Here is an 18,168-nt window from a genome sequence, read left to right as displayed (position 1 = left end):
AATCAATTTTTCATGAAGAGATATACACAGTTTAAACTTATCAAATGTCTTTTGCTTTCTATTTCCTACTTACCTTTCTATACTTCACTTGAGTCTTGTATTTGAGAGTCGAATTTTCTATTCAGGTCTGGTATTTTCATCAGAAATGTTTGAAAGTCCTCTGTTTCATTGAATATTTGTTTTTACCCTGAAGGAATATGCTCATTTTGAGGAGTAATTAATTCTTTGTTGAATTCTAGCTCCTTTGCCCTTTGGATTATACATATAAGGGCCTTCAAACCTTTAATGTAGAAGCTACTAAATCTTGTGTTATTCTGATTATGACTCCACAATATTTGAAATGTTTCTTTTTTGTGGCTTGTGATATTTTTTCCTTCACCTGGGAGTTCTGGAATTTGGCTAGAATATTCCTGGGAATTATCCTTTTGTCACCTCTTTCAGGAGGTAATCAGTGGATTCTTCCAATTTCTGTTTTGTCCTCTGGTTCTATAATATCATGGGAGTTTTCTTTAAGAATTTTTTTACAAGATATATTTAAGCTCTTTTTTTTTTATCATGGCTTTCAAATAGTCTTAGAATTCTTAGGTTATCTCTCCTGGATTTATTTTCCAGGTCAGTTGTTTTTTCAATGAGATATTTCACATTTCTTCTATATTTTCCCCCTTCTTTTGAGTGATTGGTTCTTGATGTTTCAAGGAGTCACTAGCTTCCAGTTCCCCAATTCTAATTTTTAAGTCATGATTTTCTTGAGTGAACTTTTTTACCTTCTTTTCCATTTGGTCAATTCTGCTTTGTAAATATTTCTTTTTCTTACTGAATGTCTGTACCTCTTTTTTCCATATGGCAATTACTGCCAAGGAGTTCAGGGCACTTTTGCTTATCCTTTTCCATTTGTCTGCTTTTTAAAGTGTTCTCATTATTGGATTTTGGTGTCTCTTTTACCAATTGAACTATTCTGTTTTTTTTAAGATATTAATGTCTTCAGTATTTTTTGTGCTATTGACTCTTTATTTCATGATTTTCCTGTATTACTCTCATTTTTTTTCTCTTCTAACTCGCTTGATTTTTAAAATCCTTTTTGAGCTCCCCCATTGATTCTTTTGGGGCTTGAGACAAATTCATATTTTTCTTGGAGGATTTGGATGTAGCAGTATTGACTTTGTTGTCTTCTTCTAAATTTGTGTTTTGTTTTCCCATCACCAACATATTTTTCTATACTGAGTTGCTTTTTTTTGTTTGCTTATTTTCCATTTTTTCCTTTCTTTAAACTTTAAAAAAATTGTTAAAGTTGAGTTCTATAACAGTGGCAAAGGTAGCACATTCATAAGCTTCAGTTTCTTTGGGTAGCTGCCTTCAAATCTAGCTCTAAGGATCTATAAGCTTTCAGTTCTTTAAGATGGGTTGCTATAAGGAGAGGTGTATTTAATACTCTTCTGATCTGTGAGTTACCACATGCAATCCCTGTTCCTCTGAGGTAGCAAGGGCTGATATAGGCACTAGTGCCCTCCTTACCTTGAGAACATGGCCCAAGACTGAAATATGTATCTTTTATCTGAGTATCAGCAATGTGAAGAGTCTTCACTCAGGGTGAGCAAAAAGACCCCTGTAATCTCCTTCTGAGCTGTTGTCCAAGACTTTTTACCATCTGTAGCTGAAATCTGCAGAAGGTCCTGTTTTGAGGTACTGCTTTGTGCTCTACTTCCACCCTGGTGCAATAGCTTTTTAGTGCCAGTCTTCTAAGTTTTTTGGGGCTGAAAAATTATTTCCTCCTATCTTTTGATGGGTTATGCAACTCCAGAATTAATTTTGAGGTATTATATCAGAATTGTTTGAAGTATAATTTGTTAGAGATTAGGTGGTTCTATGTACCATCTCTGCCAGCCATGTACCCCATGTCTTTTAATTACCAATGTTCTTTTCTCAGTTTTCTTCCTTTTTGATTCTTCAGTAACCTTTGAAATCTGCCAATAACCCTTTTCTTCTTGCTTCTCTTTCCCTTCCAGACTTTTGGGACATTCTCTCTCCTGGTACTCTTCGCATCTATCTGATCTCTCTCTTGGATTCCTTAGCTGTATCTTCATCCAGATCATGCTCCCTAACCATAGGTTGATGTCCTATGGTTCTGCCCATGCTTCTCTTCTGCATCAATACTATTTCGCCAGGTGATTTGATCAGCTTCCATGGTTTCAAGTATCATCTCTAAACTGATGATGCTCAAATCATTTGCTTGTGCAGTCAAAACCTCAATGCCAGTGTTGGCAAACCTTTTAGATACTGTGTGCCATGCCCCACCATCAGCCCTCTGAGACAGCATGCCATGCCCCACTCCACCCCCAGACCAAGTGCTGCGTGCACCCTGCACTCCCCTTATCCCACACAGGGGAAGGAGGAAGTGCTCCCATAGGACTGCTGAGCAGAGGGGTGGGTGAAGTGGGAAATGTTCTTAGCAAGTGTAGAGAGGGGAGCGATTATCTATTTAGCATCGAAGACCTTCATAACCTGGCCCCTCTCTACCTTTCCCAAATTCTTATACTTTATATGACCCCCTGTACTCTGCAATCCAGTAACACTGACCTCCTTTCTGTTCTCTGCCCAGGATTTCATCTTTCAAATATAGACATCTTTACTGATTGTCCTTCATGCCTGGAAGGCTTTCCCTCTTCATCTCTGCCTAATTTCTCTGCTGGCTTTTTTTTTAGTCAAATAAAGTCTCACCTCCTATAAAAAAGTGTTTTCTGACCACCCCCTAATTCTAATGCCTTCCCTCTGTTATCTTATATATAGTTTGTTTGTAGATAATTATCTCTAGTTGTCTTCTGCATTAGATTGGCAGCTTCTTGAGGGCAGGAACTGTTTTTGTCTTCATTTGTCCTCATTACTTAGTATAGTGCCTGGTATATCATACATGATTAAATGTTTGTTGACTTACTGACCTTGCTGGGCCTCGGTTTCCTCCTCTGCATAAAGAGATTGGACCAGAATAGAAGCTCATATGAATATGCTTACATACAGATAGTATATGTACATATTTAGATAAGTTGTTCTATATGTGTTTTGCATACGTATATACTTGTATATACATATTATAATCTTTTCATTGTTCCACTAGTATTTCAGTGTTATTTGCAGCAAGACACAAGGGGCACTGTATTACTGTCAGGGTGCTGAGCAGCAAGGGTTGGGCCAGAGGTGTGGGGAGAGAATATGGTTGGGAGATAAGGGCAGTGTTTGGAGAAAAAAAAATAGAGGAATTCTTCATCCAACTAAGCCCTGGGTAGTAAATGATATAAAGTATGTATGCCCTGGAATCCTAGTTCTTTAGGGCACTTTGGTATTCATTTATAAAGATGGTATGCAAAGGCAGAAGAAGCTAAATCTTCAAATTGCAACATTAAAAGCTTTTCAAATATTTTTCTTCATTAAAAATATTTTAGTCCTTCCCCATATCCTATTAATGATCAAGAAGGAAGCAAAAGGAAACTCAAATAGTGGGAGAATCATATGGGAGGGGAAACAACCATATTTTACTTAGAAATCACAGTGGAACTATTTATATTATTGGCTATTTTTTTCAGTTTGTAATAACTTGACTCTCAGGAAAATTAGTATATCATTCCATTTAACAGCTAGATGTTGAGCTCAATGGGCCACTAAGGACTTGTAAAGCTTTCTTTTTACTCTCACTACAACTATGAATAGGGGACAGCTGGCTCTGAATTTTAAAGGCAATAGAAGCTAATCATTTCAGTGAAGCCCTCTTAAAATGTGATATTTGTAATGATTTGTTAAATAGGTTTACATTTTTCTTATGCGACATTTTTCAGCATTTTAAAAGTTCACTGACAATTCTTAGAATCTTTAGCAAAAAGAAACAGAAAAGGCAAACCTAATTCTGGATGTGCCCTTCCCCATACTTTTCTTTTTTTTGAGAAATCAAGCAATCGGTTTTCAGCAATGAATTCTAGAATTTATAAGAAAGCTTCCAAGACCATTAGGGATATGACATAACCATTATTATTTTATAATCAAAAAATATTTAGGCACAATGACTGATATTTTCCCAACACTCATTTTTCCTACTTTGACAAAACTATTCTTTATTGTCACCCAGATATCAGTCCTTTTCAACTCTATACTTATGTTTGATATTTTGTCAAAATTTTAGTTCTTTGTTAAGTAATCTAGTCATTTCAATTAGTTTGTAAACCAAATGAATTTTCTTTTTTTTCACACATACACAGACATACACACACACATACCTCTTCTCTATTGTGTGAGGCAAAGAAATAATTTAAAAAACAAAAAAATCACTCAATAGCTGGAAATCTAAAATTAAATATTTAATTAGAATTTTGATTTTACTTTCAAGATAGGTGGCATTGCACAGGCTATATTACACTCTCTTTATATATTTTTTAAATTTTTATTTTTTTGCCAAAAAAGATATTGTTCATTTTAACAGGCCACTTGATATTAATACATGTGTAATAGGATTGGAACTGAAAATCAGCTAGAGATGGTACATTTTACATTATTGGGAAATTACATTTTTATTGTAAAAACATTTATTTTTTAACAATTTACCTACATTAATCAAAAAATTACAGCATATTTAATAATTTTACAAATTCTTCATAAAAAATATATCTCTGTACAAAAAGTTCTTTTGCACCTACTTCATGTCAGCAGCATGTAGTGAAATGACAGGATGGATTACTGGGAATGAAGATGGGGTTGACTTGATCGTAATGCCAGCGTTCTTTTTTTCCCCTTTTATAATAGCTTTTTGTTGTTGTCTGTTTACAAAATATTTTACAGAAGAAAAAAAATTATTGCAGCTAGCCTGGAGAAAGGCAAGATGTGTGGAACAAGCAGCAGCTTTAAACAGCTTTGAAGCACATAACCTGTTTTAGCATGTCATTTCCCCACCCCCCTCCCCCCATGGAGTCTGGTCAACTTTAGGGAAGTCTTCTCTAGATAACTCAGTGAGCACATTTCCTGACTGTCGGATCAGCATCCCTCAAAGATCTCTCAGGAGACTGGGTTGGGAACTGAACACACAGCCGACAGAATCACTGCAGGTAAAATTCTCATTAGAGAGTAAAAACTAAATCTTTAAAAATGCCAAGCATTTATAATTAAAGGGAAATCTGAGTTGTACACACACACACACACACACACACACACATTCACACACACACACACATCTCACACACTCACACTTCCTTTCGTCTGATATGTAATTTGTTTTATCTATCTCCTGCCATCTCAGGGCTCGTTTCTGTTTTAACCAGTAAGTCAGGAGTGTGGAAGCATAAAGCATCCATCCAGGCTCTGAAGTCAGCATTTTGCACCGGGTTTGAATGACTCAAGCTTAGATATATACATTTTTATATATATGTATATACATAGCGTGTGAATGTGTGTGTGTGTATATGAGTGTGTGTGTGTGTGTTTGTGTGTGAACTCTGTTCCCACTCGTACAGAAAATCCACCATTTATCCAAAGGTTCTGATGATATCAATCTGTGGGTCAGACACGCGATACGAAGACCTATCGATGCTGTCCATTCTGTTGAGACAGTGAGAGATGAAGCAAACTCCAAAAGTGTGGTCAAGTCAGACATTTGTTCAGAGAATACACTGTATTCATAACAGTATTCACTAGCAAAACTGAAATGTGCAACAAAACTGGAAAGAGATACACTTGATCTTAAATATATATGCCCTTTCAATAAAGAGCAAGCACTTGGACGTCCTATGACTAAAAGCATGGGACTGAAAGAGTCAAAGCAAAATGCCTGTCTTTTTTAAACCTTGATGGATTTTTGTTTCAAATCTTATTTTCATACCTTGCAGATCTACTTTTAGTGGACTAATGCATAAAAAAAAATATCTTAGAATAAATATCCAAATAACAGCAGTGAACAAAGTATGCTCTAATGAAACCTTTGTTGAATTCAATTGAACATATATCCCTCATCAAACAGAAAACCATTTAGAAACAATATTTCCCATTTCTGTTACTTCCAATTAGGAATTCAGGGGAAGGCGTCTTCATGTGTATAAAACTTAATTGTTAAGAATTTAATAACACAGAACGTAAAAGTTTGTAATCATTTTATCAAAATATAGAACTTAATGCTAATGAACAGTCATCTTGAACTTCGGACCTTTATACATATCCAAAATCTTTTTTTCCCCTGCCTTCATGTGGTTTTTATCCCTTTTAAATTTCATAAGAAGCATTATTTATCCCCTAATTCATAATTCAACTCTATGGATTCCTGTGAATTTTAAATCATTGTATTTTCTTTTCAGTTGGGGGATTACAAAGCACAAAGCAAAGATGTGGTTAATAAAGAAAATTATGTGAACCAAGGTCAGCAGTGTTGCTGAATAGTATTTTGATACTGACAATTCCCACTGGGTTCTGTGTGCTAGCAGACTATATTGTCTTTCATGCAATATCAAAAAATGATGCCCCATCAAAAGGAAGAATGGCCGTAATGTAAAAGGGAAGACTGTATTGTGAGCTAAAACTCACAGGTTTTGTGAGCTATCTAAAATAAATTACTATTCACATTTTTACACGGCAGGCAGCAATTGCTGCCAACCCCCCTGCTGTTAAATAGGATGATACTGACAATAAGTGACTGACAATGGTACAATCAGAAGGGAAAAAAAAATACTGGAAGTGAAGGTGGACATTTTTTTTCACCCTTTCTTGACATGCCCAATGGTCTTATCTATATAAATGGAGCAAAAAATAAAAAAAAATTGAGTAAAAGTAAATCCAAAAATCTATTCGGTATCACATTTCTTTTCAAACCTGTGCCAAATCTGGGGAATTTTTTTCTAACAGGTCAACAAAAAACTGACCATGGAATGCTGAGCTTGACAATGTGAGATAATGCTTATATACAATGGACAGTGTGTAGAAACCCTGTATACATAGTTTGTATCAGAATTTTAGTCATTCAGAACACACTAGTGCAAAAAATTGTGCATCAAAAATTCTGCAATATAACAGCTGACTGGGAAATTTGCAGGTTGCCCTATGTATGAACATCAGAGACATACTGCGAGTTTGTCCAACTGCAAGAGCATCTCAGTGATGTCACCAAAAAGCATTTGTAGGTGTGTGCATCTACCAGAAAGTTGTCTTTTCTTTCAGGAAAGCTTTTTTTTTCTTCTTCAGAACATTTCTGTTCATGGGGATAAAAACAAATAAAAAAACAAACAAACAAAAAAAACCATATTGTGGTGCTCTTGTTTTGCTACGGCACCCAAAGGATATATCCAAGTGCCCGAAAGATTGCATTGAAAGGCATCCCAGTCACATACGAATATGAAAGTCTGAGGCATTAAGTATGACAAATTGGCATGACTTGGCAGTCTTCCTTAAGTGTGCCTTGACTTCAAGCAGACGCAGCCAAGTACTTTTAATCCACTTTCAAGAATGAAGATGGTGTCTTTGATTTGTTTCCCAGAAGACTCTGACCCATTTTACTAGGAATTTCAGCTGCATGTGTATGCCAGGAGAAGATGTTCAAGATTACCACAGCGAAGCCAAGAGTAGAAGGGAGAGTGGTATATGGCACCAAAGGAATTACTGCTTGTCCATCAGAGGTATGGCTATGAATCAGTCATTTTGGGGGCACTGAAGGCTATACCACTGTACAAACTGTGTTCAGAGTTGTGTCAAACCTCACAGCTTTTGCCTCTGTGGGTTTTAAGTTTGTATCATACATAGGATTTTCAAATGAAGCTTGTCCATTACTGTTTTCATGTCCGGCATAGCCATTATACTGTACTTTTGGTCTTGTTCTGAAAAGGAAGGGAAAACACTGTTAGGAGACATTTTACCTCTTATAATAATATTATATGTTAAAATCACAATAAGAGGTTCATAGAAATGGTATCACAATAGATAGAACACAACATCCCGGAGTCATATAGGATAATGGAATCATAGACTTAAGAGTTGAGAATGATCTTGCAGATCATCTAGTCTACCCTTTTGAGAAACTCTGCCTTCTGATTTTTTTAATTCCACCTCTCCCTATACTTCACATTTCCTAAACCGATTCCTTCTCCTTGTTGAGTCTTTCAATCCTTCCACATCTTAGTAATTCTCTGACTTCACTTTTCCCTATTTCTAATTTCAATTTCATCCAATCATTAGAAATATTAACTTTACATTGACATTTGCTCTCAAACATCTTTTATTTTTCTTATCCCCACTCCCTCTTGCCAACTTTAGCCCTGGATTATTCCCACAATCTGCTTTTACTGTCCCTGTTCATGAGCCACTAAACATAGCTGGAGGAAGTTTTTTCAACTTTTTAGGCTAAGTACATTAAAATTCATGGTATCCAATCTCAACAGGGCCCTTAGTACAAGGCAGCCCTATTATTTCTTCCTAACTGATTCCCTGTCTCACTCCCAAAATAAGCTATTTCAGACTTTATCCTTGCTCAAGCCTTCCAAGATTCTTCACTGCCATCTCTGTCTTAGCTAAGGACATTGCTTTTCACATTACAAAGAGAATTGAGGACAATTGACAAGAGCTCTCTTCTCTCCTATTTTCTTCATCTCAAAACTCCTTGACCTCTGTCTGTCTCTCACTCACTCACTCATTCATTCATTCTACCTCTCCCTCCCTTTCTCCCTCCCTCTCCCTTGCTCTCCTTACCTCATCTGTGGTTCTTTCTAAATCTGTCTCTCTCTCACCCTCCACATATTTACTGGTGTCTTTCCTATTGTATCAAACAAATTTAAGTCTTCCCAATCTTTTTTTTTTAATAACTGGTCTTCACTATCCCTTAAAGTTATCACCCTACATTTCTCTTCTTTTTCAAGCCAAACTATTTTTAAGCTGCCTCCACTCCTCTCACAAACTCCTCAACTGTATGTAATATGGCTTCCTAAATCATCACAGAACTGAAATTTCCCTTTCCAGTTATCAATGAGTTTGTAATTGCCAAATCTGATGGTCTTTTTTTCAAACCTCATTATTTCTTGATCTGTGGGCTGCATTTTGTATCATTGGTCATCCCTGTCTTCTGAGAACTCTCTCTACTCCAGAGTTTTGGGACAGTATTCTCTAATAGTTCTCTAACCTGTCTGATTTACTCATTCTAAGGCACTTTTGCTGGCTCATCATTCATATTACACCCTTTACTCTTCAAGGGGGTCCTCCAACATTTTGTCCTAGACTCTCTTTTACCTATACCTATATGCTCCCTTTGTATCTTCCTTAGATGAACTCTTATGAGATTATATAAATATCAGAGATATGGAGGAAATTTATATACTTATGCATATACATACATATATATGAAGGGGTTATATATCCCAATCCTTGGGCTTTGGTCCTGTATTATATATTACCTATTAGATGTTTCAAATTAGTTACCTAATAGACAACATAAGCTTAACATTTAAAATTAAATTAATTTTCTTCCCTTATGAAAACAAACAACAAACTTCCCATCTTCCACATTTCAAAAACTAATAGTTGAAGAATATAACTAATTAATTAAAACTCTATTATGTGCCAGGCAGTATGCTAAGTACTAGATTACAAATAAGAAAAAAAAACATAGTCTCTGCCCTCAAGGATCTTACAATCTAGTGGGGAAAGAGCATATTAAAAAAAGGACCAAAAAAAAAAGTAGGAGAAAACTTCTCCTATTGCCACATATATACCATACTGCCATATATATGGCATGGTATATGGCAGATGGGCATGATGTTCATGGAGTCCAAACCAGGTAGAGCAAATTATGGGAAATTATTTGGCAAGAAAAATTTCCTTTATTTTTATCAGTATTATCACTGACTTTTAAGTCTTTTAAGTTTGTAAGCTCAATATTATCCAATCAATTGCTAAATAAAAATGTATAAGCTTTAGTTTTTTAGCTTTCATTGGGGTTAGCTGGATTTTGATATATTTTTAAATTGTTATCACTCTTTCATATAGTTATTATTTCCATGATCCTATTTTTAGCTTAATTAAGGCTGAGGGTGCTGTTTTAAATTTCTTTGTTGGTCTGGTATTTTTTTTACTTGATCCCTTGATTATACTTTTGATTGTGTTATGCTCTATATAGGATATGCTTAGTATTTCTGATTTTTTTACATTTATTTATATTTACTCTGTAAACTGATAGGTTTACTTTTCAAAGATACAATGTAGTGTTGAGAAATAGATTTCTGTGTGTATTTAGTGCTACCATTCAGAAGACACCATAATTCTTTCAGCTCTAAGTTTTCCAATAGTTTAGTCAGCTATCCATTTCCATTTTTCTTTATTTTTGTTAGATTTATCTATCTCTGGGAGAATAATATTAATAACTCCTACTATTATTGAATATTACTTTTTTCCTAATTTAGTTAACTTTTTTCTTAACGAATTTAGTTGTAATGGCATCTGGTAGAAATGTTTCATATGGATATGAGATTATCATCTTCTTATTCTTCAGTTTTAGTTGTTTGACTCTTCATGACCCAGTTCCTGGTCTTCTTGGAAAAGATACTGGAATAGTTTGTAATTTCATTCTCCAGCTTATTTTCCAGATGAGGAAACTGAGACAAACAAATATAAGGGATTTGCCCAGGATTACATGGTAAATATTAGAAGCCACATTTGAAGTCAAGAAGTTGATTCTTCCCTGCACTCTATCTACTATACTACCTAGCTACTCTAGATTATTATCTATAGTTATCTAAGGATAATATAATTTACTCTATTAATTATTAATTTTTGCTTTGCCTGGTAATATGATTACAACTTCTATTTTTTGGATTCATCTTATTCATAGTAAGTTGTGTTCCAACCTCTCCTTTTCATTGTATGTGTCATTGTGTGTATGTCATTTTTAGATATGTTTCATCTATTCAATAGATTATGACTATCTTCTTACTCATTTTGCAAAAATTTTAATCATGTAGGATTATTAAATCCATCCATACTTAAAATTATAAAATTTAGGCTTGTGTTTTCCTTAATTTTCAGGACTTTTAAAGATTATTTTTCATCTTGTTTCTCTTCTAAGTTAGTAACTTATCCTTATGATTAGCTTTGTTTAAACTACTTTGATACAACTCTTTTTCCTCAGTTTCTTTTTTCTTCTTCCCCAACTACAACTATGTCTTCTTTTCCTTAGTTTTGGAGGTTTTACTTAAATCATTTATTTTCTTTCTAATATTTCCTTAGTGATCTATTTCATTCATACTTTTGTAATTTCTTTTTCCTGCTTTCAGTTAAATAGCTAAGAATTTTTCCTCATCTTCCTTTTAACTTCATTTTATAGTTTTCTTCCCACTGTGCCTTTCTAAGAAGTTGTTCTTTGTTATGCTCTCCTTTACTAATTATCTTTCTGTCCATATTTGGAAATGTTATTATCAGATTCAAAGTTGGCATCCTTATTTATTCCTTCTTTAATCTTTTTGGGTTAATCATTTGGTTTATTAATGAAAAAATCAAAGGCCTACAGTTATATCTATAATACAGTGATGGGCAAACTACTGCCCGTGGGCCAGATGTGGCCCCCTAAAATGTTCTATCCAGCTGTGTGACATTATTCCTAATCTGACCAATGCAGTGAGTAGGATACAATACAGTGACACTTCGAAAGAGTTGCCTTAAAAACAGACTGAAAGATGAGCATTTCCTTTCCTTTGGCCCCCTCTTTAAAAAGTTTGCCCATCACCGCTATAATAGGCTATAAGTTTTTTGATAAATGAATTCTTAACTCAAACTATTAATCTTTTAGCTTCATTTTTCTTTATGCCTTCTAAGAGTAGAAAAATAAACCCTAAAAAGTCATAAAAAGAAAGATATTCCTCCTCTTGCACATTTTAAATTCTTTGGTAAAATGGAAATATATAGCTACTTTTCATACTTTATCAGAAGTTTGTAATCTGGGGCCATTAGTTTGTTTTATTTTTTACTTTAATATTTTAATTTCAATATAATTGTATTATATACATTTACTGTAAGCATCTAAGACATTATACTGTTAAGTTGTCCATAGACTTCAACAAACTCTAAAAGGGGTCCATCTTAGCATACTCATACATACATACACACACACACACTTATACATTAACACACACTTAAAAAACAAACAAATATATCTTTGAAAGTTGCCTGGGGACTGAGAAGTTAAGCAACTCTCCTAAAATAACCGAGTCAATATATTTTAGAGGGAACTTTTGAACCCAGGTTTTCTTTACTTTAAGGCCAATTTTCTATTCATTATGCCAGACTACCTCATAATATGACTACAAATATTTATTTTTAAATAAATAAATTATCCAACAAAATATTTTATATAATCAAAGAACTTTGAACTAAAAACAAACTTAAAGGCGATCTAGTATGATATCCTATGATATGTATACAATCCCTTTCTACCACAGCCATGATATCTGAGCATTTAATTTCTTGAATATTTCTAGTGACAGAAAAATTCATTTATTCTTTTCTTTTTAGAAATCCTTAATTACTTAAAAAAATTCTTCTTTGGTCATATTTGGCCTAATGAACCACAAAGATTCAGCAGTATTTCTTTCATACCCTGCTTTCCTGTCCAACTTGCTTTGTGGATTGGAGAATTACTTATGTCATTGTGTAAAATGAGAATATTTATAAAATAGTAAAAAGATATAGCATAATAATAATTTGTTAGAAAGCTTACTCAGTTATATTCATAAAGATTTGACCATGATGAATATACAGTACCTGTGTTTATAGAGGTAAAATGCAAAACCTGATAAAATGAGCGCAAAGAATGGAACTAGAATGGCAGCTGCAACAGAACTGCTATTTGTGCCATAATAATGATTTGAAGCATCTGGATCTATACTTAAAGGACCTGAAAAGGAAAAGAGAAAAAATCTTAAATATGCAATTATGAAAAAATTCAACTAAGAAAAATTTTAAAAATAATGATCAACTCCAATGGTGAGCTTCTAAAATCTTTTATAATCTGGCCTCAATTTGTTTTTCCATATTTCTCGAATATTACTTCTCCTTACCTACCCTGAAAGCCATTTAAAGCAGGCTTTTTATATTCTTAAGAGATGGCATTACATTTCCAATTTCTGAGCCTTTGAACTGGCTGTCCCCCATGCTTGGAAGACAGTCCCTGTCCCTTTGTTCATAAAATTCCAGTCTTCCTTTAAGATGCAGTTCAAGTATTACTTTCTATATGACAATTTTTATACCACACCCAACTCCTAGTGTTCCCCCTCCTAAATACTCTTGTGTTTCACTATACTGTATTTACTTATATACTTATTCATATTTATTGGTATTTATATTTGTTTTCTCCTCTTGGGACATCAACTCCTTGAGAACAAGGGTTTGTTTGATTGATGATATTTGAATCCTTAGTGCCTAACACAGAATTTAGCATATAATCGATATTCAATAAATAATTTTTTGATTGGTTGACATATAGGATAAGTGTGCTTAGAATTAAAAGAAATTTTAAATACTATCCACCCAAAGTTCTAAATTTCAAAGCTCATGACAAATGAGAAAGACCAGAGAAACTAAATGACTTGTTTTTGACAACAAATATAGTGAGAGAGCTGAGGTTCAAACCTAGGTCTCTTCAATACTCTTTTCATTACATTCTGGCTACTTTATGAAAAATTAATAATCTGTAAAATAAAAAATATTCATTAGATAAGAGGCTCTGAATATGAATATTACCAAAATAGGAAGGTTTTGAAGAGTGAAAAAGCATATTTCTTGAAGTTTCTGACTAGTTTCTAATAATTTACTTGTAATAGCTTATGTTTATTTTGTAATTACTTCATTGGGCATTAAAGGGAATTTTAAATATTTAACATAAATTTAGTGGAATTCTTCTATAAAACTATTACAATCAAACTGGAAATCAACCTAATTCGAATGAGTCAGACTATCTTGTAGAAGGCTGACCCTTCTTGGCAAAAAGCAAAAATAAAGTGCAGGATCTTGATTTAATTGATGTAACTGTTATGAAGAAGGAGGTGAAATTAGGTTACAAAGTCAATCAAAATAAACAGAGAAGTGCTGGTTAAATTTTAGTAGTTTGGAAATGAAAATTATTTATTATTTGTACTACCTGTACAAAAAACTCTACTCCCAAATGCTTATACAGAAATAGAAAGAGGTACTGTAGTATAGAGGAAAAAGTTCTAGACCTAAAGTCACAATATCCAAGTTCAAGTTCTGAATTTGATCATTACTAGTCATGTAATCAAGAACCTTTAAAGGTTCATTTTGCTCATCATTAAAATTTAAAAAGGCAAAAGAATGATTTACTGTAAAGTTTCTTTTTACAACTAGTTTTAAAGAAAAACAACCCATGTTCATCCTACCAACAATCACTTGTAAAGTTTAGAAATATATTCAAGACATGTTATGCACCTAATGTATATACTTTCACTTCTTTTTTCTCTTAAAAATCACAATGCCTAGCATTAAAAACTCAAATAAAGCACTATGATATTGAAAGAAATTTAATAATCTGTTAGGAAAGAAGAATATTTAGGTTAGCATTTCAATAATAGATCTGTGCACCAAGATTATTTTAGGAGCAATGAAGGTTGGACAGAAGGAAAAGAATGGAAGCAAGGAAGGCAGTTATGATTCTATTACAAGAGCCCAGAGCAAGAAGTGATAAAGACCTAGAGTTGTGTGAGTAAATATAGAACTAGAAACAGATTCAAGAAAGACTATGGAAGTATATACTCCACAGGATATAGGAACTTACTGAATACGGGCAATGAGGAGAGAAGGAGAGTCAAATACAGTTCCAAGTTTTTATGCACGTAAGCATGGAATTGCTACCAAAGGGAACAGGGAAAACTGAAAGAGTTTTAGGTGGGGAAAAATTATGAATTGAACTTTGAAAGTGTTGTTGTGTCATAAAATGTGGAGGTAGAGATGTACCTTAGGCAACTGGTAATATAGAAGTAGAGAGCCAAAGATAGATTAAGAAGTATATATGGATTTTGGCATCATTTACATTGAATTAATAATGAAACATCTGGCAATGAATATTTTAATCAAGGGTAAGTATATATAAAGAGCCTTTCAGGACATCCACATAGAGAATGAAGAAAATTGTGAGGCATCAAGCAGTTAGGCATGTCAAAAGAAAAGCAAGAACAAGAATTGTTACAGAAGCCAAGGAAGGAAAGAATAAGTTTCAGCAGCAAATCAGATGTAAAGGTCAAATTGTCCTTAGGAAGCAGCTACAAAAAAAAATGATAATGCATCATCTTTAATATCATTTTATGGATAAAACCATATCATTTTCTGTCATGAAATCATCTGACAAAGTCAAGGACTTTGATGTTAAGACTGGGGCCTTGAAGGAAGGGAGGGGATACAGTAAACATCCTTGGTGGGATATGGGAAATTGATTGGCTGACTATCCTAGCATTAAGCTAATTTATGTGGAAAAAGACGAATACCTTTGAAAAGGTAATGATAGAGTTATCAGTGGGGAAATAAAAGAATTTAAAAGATTCTGCAAAGGTAGAATTAATAGCATTTGACTTGAAATGAAGGATGAGGAAGGGGATCCCTAGAGGCTACACACTGACTTTGAAAACTACATATTATAATTTTCATTGTATGTTTATTTATTTTGCATTTTAATCTGGTTGCCTACTTATGAATTTTGCAAACTTCAAGGCTATGAGTTTGAGACCTACAATGCCCAGTATATAGCTAGAACTTAAATTTTTATCTGAAAAATGAATCCATGAATGAATGATTACACACAGGTGCTTATATGGAAATGACAGTATTACTGTCAACTGATTCCCTTGGGATTTTTAGAAAAAAAATAGTTTTAAACAATTCATGAAAAAATATCTTCATTTAAATATTATATTATGTAGTTTAAAAACTACCTTTGGTCATTTTACTAAGGTTTCTTCAGATGCAAAGTTGACTGTTCCATCTAATTACTATCCCATCACTTCCTCTTCATAGCCGTTTTCCTCCTCTTTCTCTTCCTTTTTCCATTATCTTCTATCTTACTTCCAATTCTAAGGCTAGGCAACTGGGATTAAGTGATTTGTCCAGGGTCCTACTTTTAGAAATTATCTGAGGCCAGGTTTGAACCCAGGTCCTCCCAACTCAACTGCCATGCTTCCTGAAAAATGCATTCCATATGACTCAACTACTATGAAATGTCATTACTCTTACAAATTGGCTTCTGTCCCATAGTCTATACAGCAATGACTCTCTTAAAAAGGTATCAACATAATCATAAAAGTCCTTATTCTTCCTTACCTGTTTTTGTCATTGTTTATCATATCCTTCTACTGACTACTTGGGCATTAAAGACATAACAATTCCTGTTTCTTTGATCTTTCTAAGCATTCTTTCTTTGTCTTCATTGTCACTTCCAGAACCTTTAAGTTATATATTCCTCAAGATCATGACTTCTTACTCTCTCCTCTTTTTTCTTTCTAGTGTCTCTCAAGAAACCCATACATTTTATCGCTTTCATTACTATCACGATGCAAATGATCCCTAAATTTCTATCTTTAGCCTGTTCCTCTCTCCATAAGAGCCAGACTACTACTCCAGTCCCTTGAAGGACCTCTCCATCTCAATGCCTTGCTAGCCCATCAAATCTTTTATCTTCCTTGCTATTCTTACCTTTTCATTATTCCTCTTGTGATATTATTTATCCTTCTACTACTTTTTCAATTTTTTTATGTTTGTTTATTCCTCTTCATCTCCTCTTACACCCAAGTAATTACCAGTTTTTACAGATTCTATTTACAGGATATTTTTCATTTCTTTCTCCACTGTTTTTCTATTGAAACTATTCTAGGCCCACATTAACATTTCCTTCACCTATTGTGGTAGTATCTAAGTAACACTTTTTAGCTTCAATCTCTTCCCTTTACTGCATCCATAACATTATAGCTATATTAAGCTTCCTCAGCTATCTACCTGATCATGACAATCTGCTAACAACAAAAAAAAACCAAAATACAATAAACAAAAAAGAAACCCACCAATATTCAGGAGCTTCCAATTCCTTACTGAATAAAAATTTGCCTGACAATGCAGGCTTTCAACAATTCATCAAAACATTCTCTTTCCAAACTTATTTGATATTAACTCCCCCTACAGGTACTTTGTGCTACACAGTTAATCTTGAACCCTTTTTGTCACCATTACAACATATCTTCCTCTTTGACTACTATTCACATTGTTCTCTACGTGAGAAATATGCTCCCTTAAAGAATTATCCTTTTAAATTCTGACACAATATTTTAAAGTCTATCTCAATGCTAACTCTTCCAAGAAGCTTCTTTTGTTTCTATTCTTGGTAATGAGACTGGGCCTTAGCTTTTACTTTGTTTTGCATTATTCTAGCTTTATATATAAAAACAGAGTATTATAAGACATTTGGGATTATGTCCTTTATCAAACATACTTCATCTTACATGAAAGCAGGCATCATTTTTATTACAACATTTTTATTTTCCCCAGCATTTAGCATGGGATTCAGGATATAATATTTGACAAATGTTTAATTATTGAATAATTGCTTCTAGAAAACCACATGGCAGTAGTTTGACATTAAATAATTTTCATGATGTGTGCCATGTTTTTGAAATGAGTAAGAAATGTATGATTTTGTTGAATCTTTGACTTCACTCAATGGAAATATACTTTCTTCATATGATTTATAGAAATGTTAGGAATGTATCATTGATCTAAAGAGCCAAATAATTCTTCATAAAACAAACTTAGAAGTATAATCTTACCTTGTCTTTCTAACTTGAATTTCCCAAAATCTTTCCCATGTATATCGCCTTGGAAAGTAAAACCCCCTCTTTCAAGCCCTGATGATACCTAATATACATAAAGAAGAATAAGATAACATGAAAAATGAATAATAGCAATCATTAATCTTTAGGAAGCACATTCACTATTCTCAATTTTCAGATTTTGAATCATATCTACTAATATACAGGCCACATTTTTAGTCATTTATATATGCATGTTCAAAATAGTGATTAATACAAAGATGATACCAAACAAATGATTACAAATATGTGGTGCTTGTTTTTTAAATATAGAGATATTTTTCTTTAAATTCTAGAACTACAAATATATTACAAT

General features: G+C 33.6%; 1 protein-coding gene across 1 annotated transcript in view; it reads right to left on the bottom strand.

Annotated features, from left to right (window-relative positions):
* Nucleotides 1–7,669: 7,669 nt before the first annotated feature.
* CSMD1 (CUB and Sushi multiple domains 1) overlaps nucleotides 7,670–18,168 on the bottom strand; it is a 2,120,031-nt gene continuing 2,109,532 nt past the window's right edge. Inside the window, exons 69-71 of the mRNA XM_044659558.1 lie at nucleotides 17,811–17,898; nucleotides 12,754–12,886; nucleotides 7,670–7,829 (exon numbers count right to left, since the gene is read on the bottom strand). Of these exons, the coding sequence (XP_044515493.1) occupies nucleotides 7,670–7,829; nucleotides 12,754–12,886; nucleotides 17,811–17,898 (381 nt within the window). The remainder of the gene's footprint in view (nucleotides 7,830–12,753; nucleotides 12,887–17,810; nucleotides 17,899–18,168) is intronic.

Source organism: Gracilinanus agilis, chromosome 2, assembly GCF_016433145.1.
Source record: "Gracilinanus agilis isolate LMUSP501 chromosome 2, AgileGrace, whole genome shotgun sequence".
Lineage (NCBI taxonomy): Eukaryota > Metazoa > Chordata > Mammalia > Didelphimorphia > Didelphidae > Gracilinanus > Gracilinanus agilis.
Note: the sequence above shows the minus strand (reverse complement) of the source record. Positions and strands in the feature narration are given on the sequence as shown.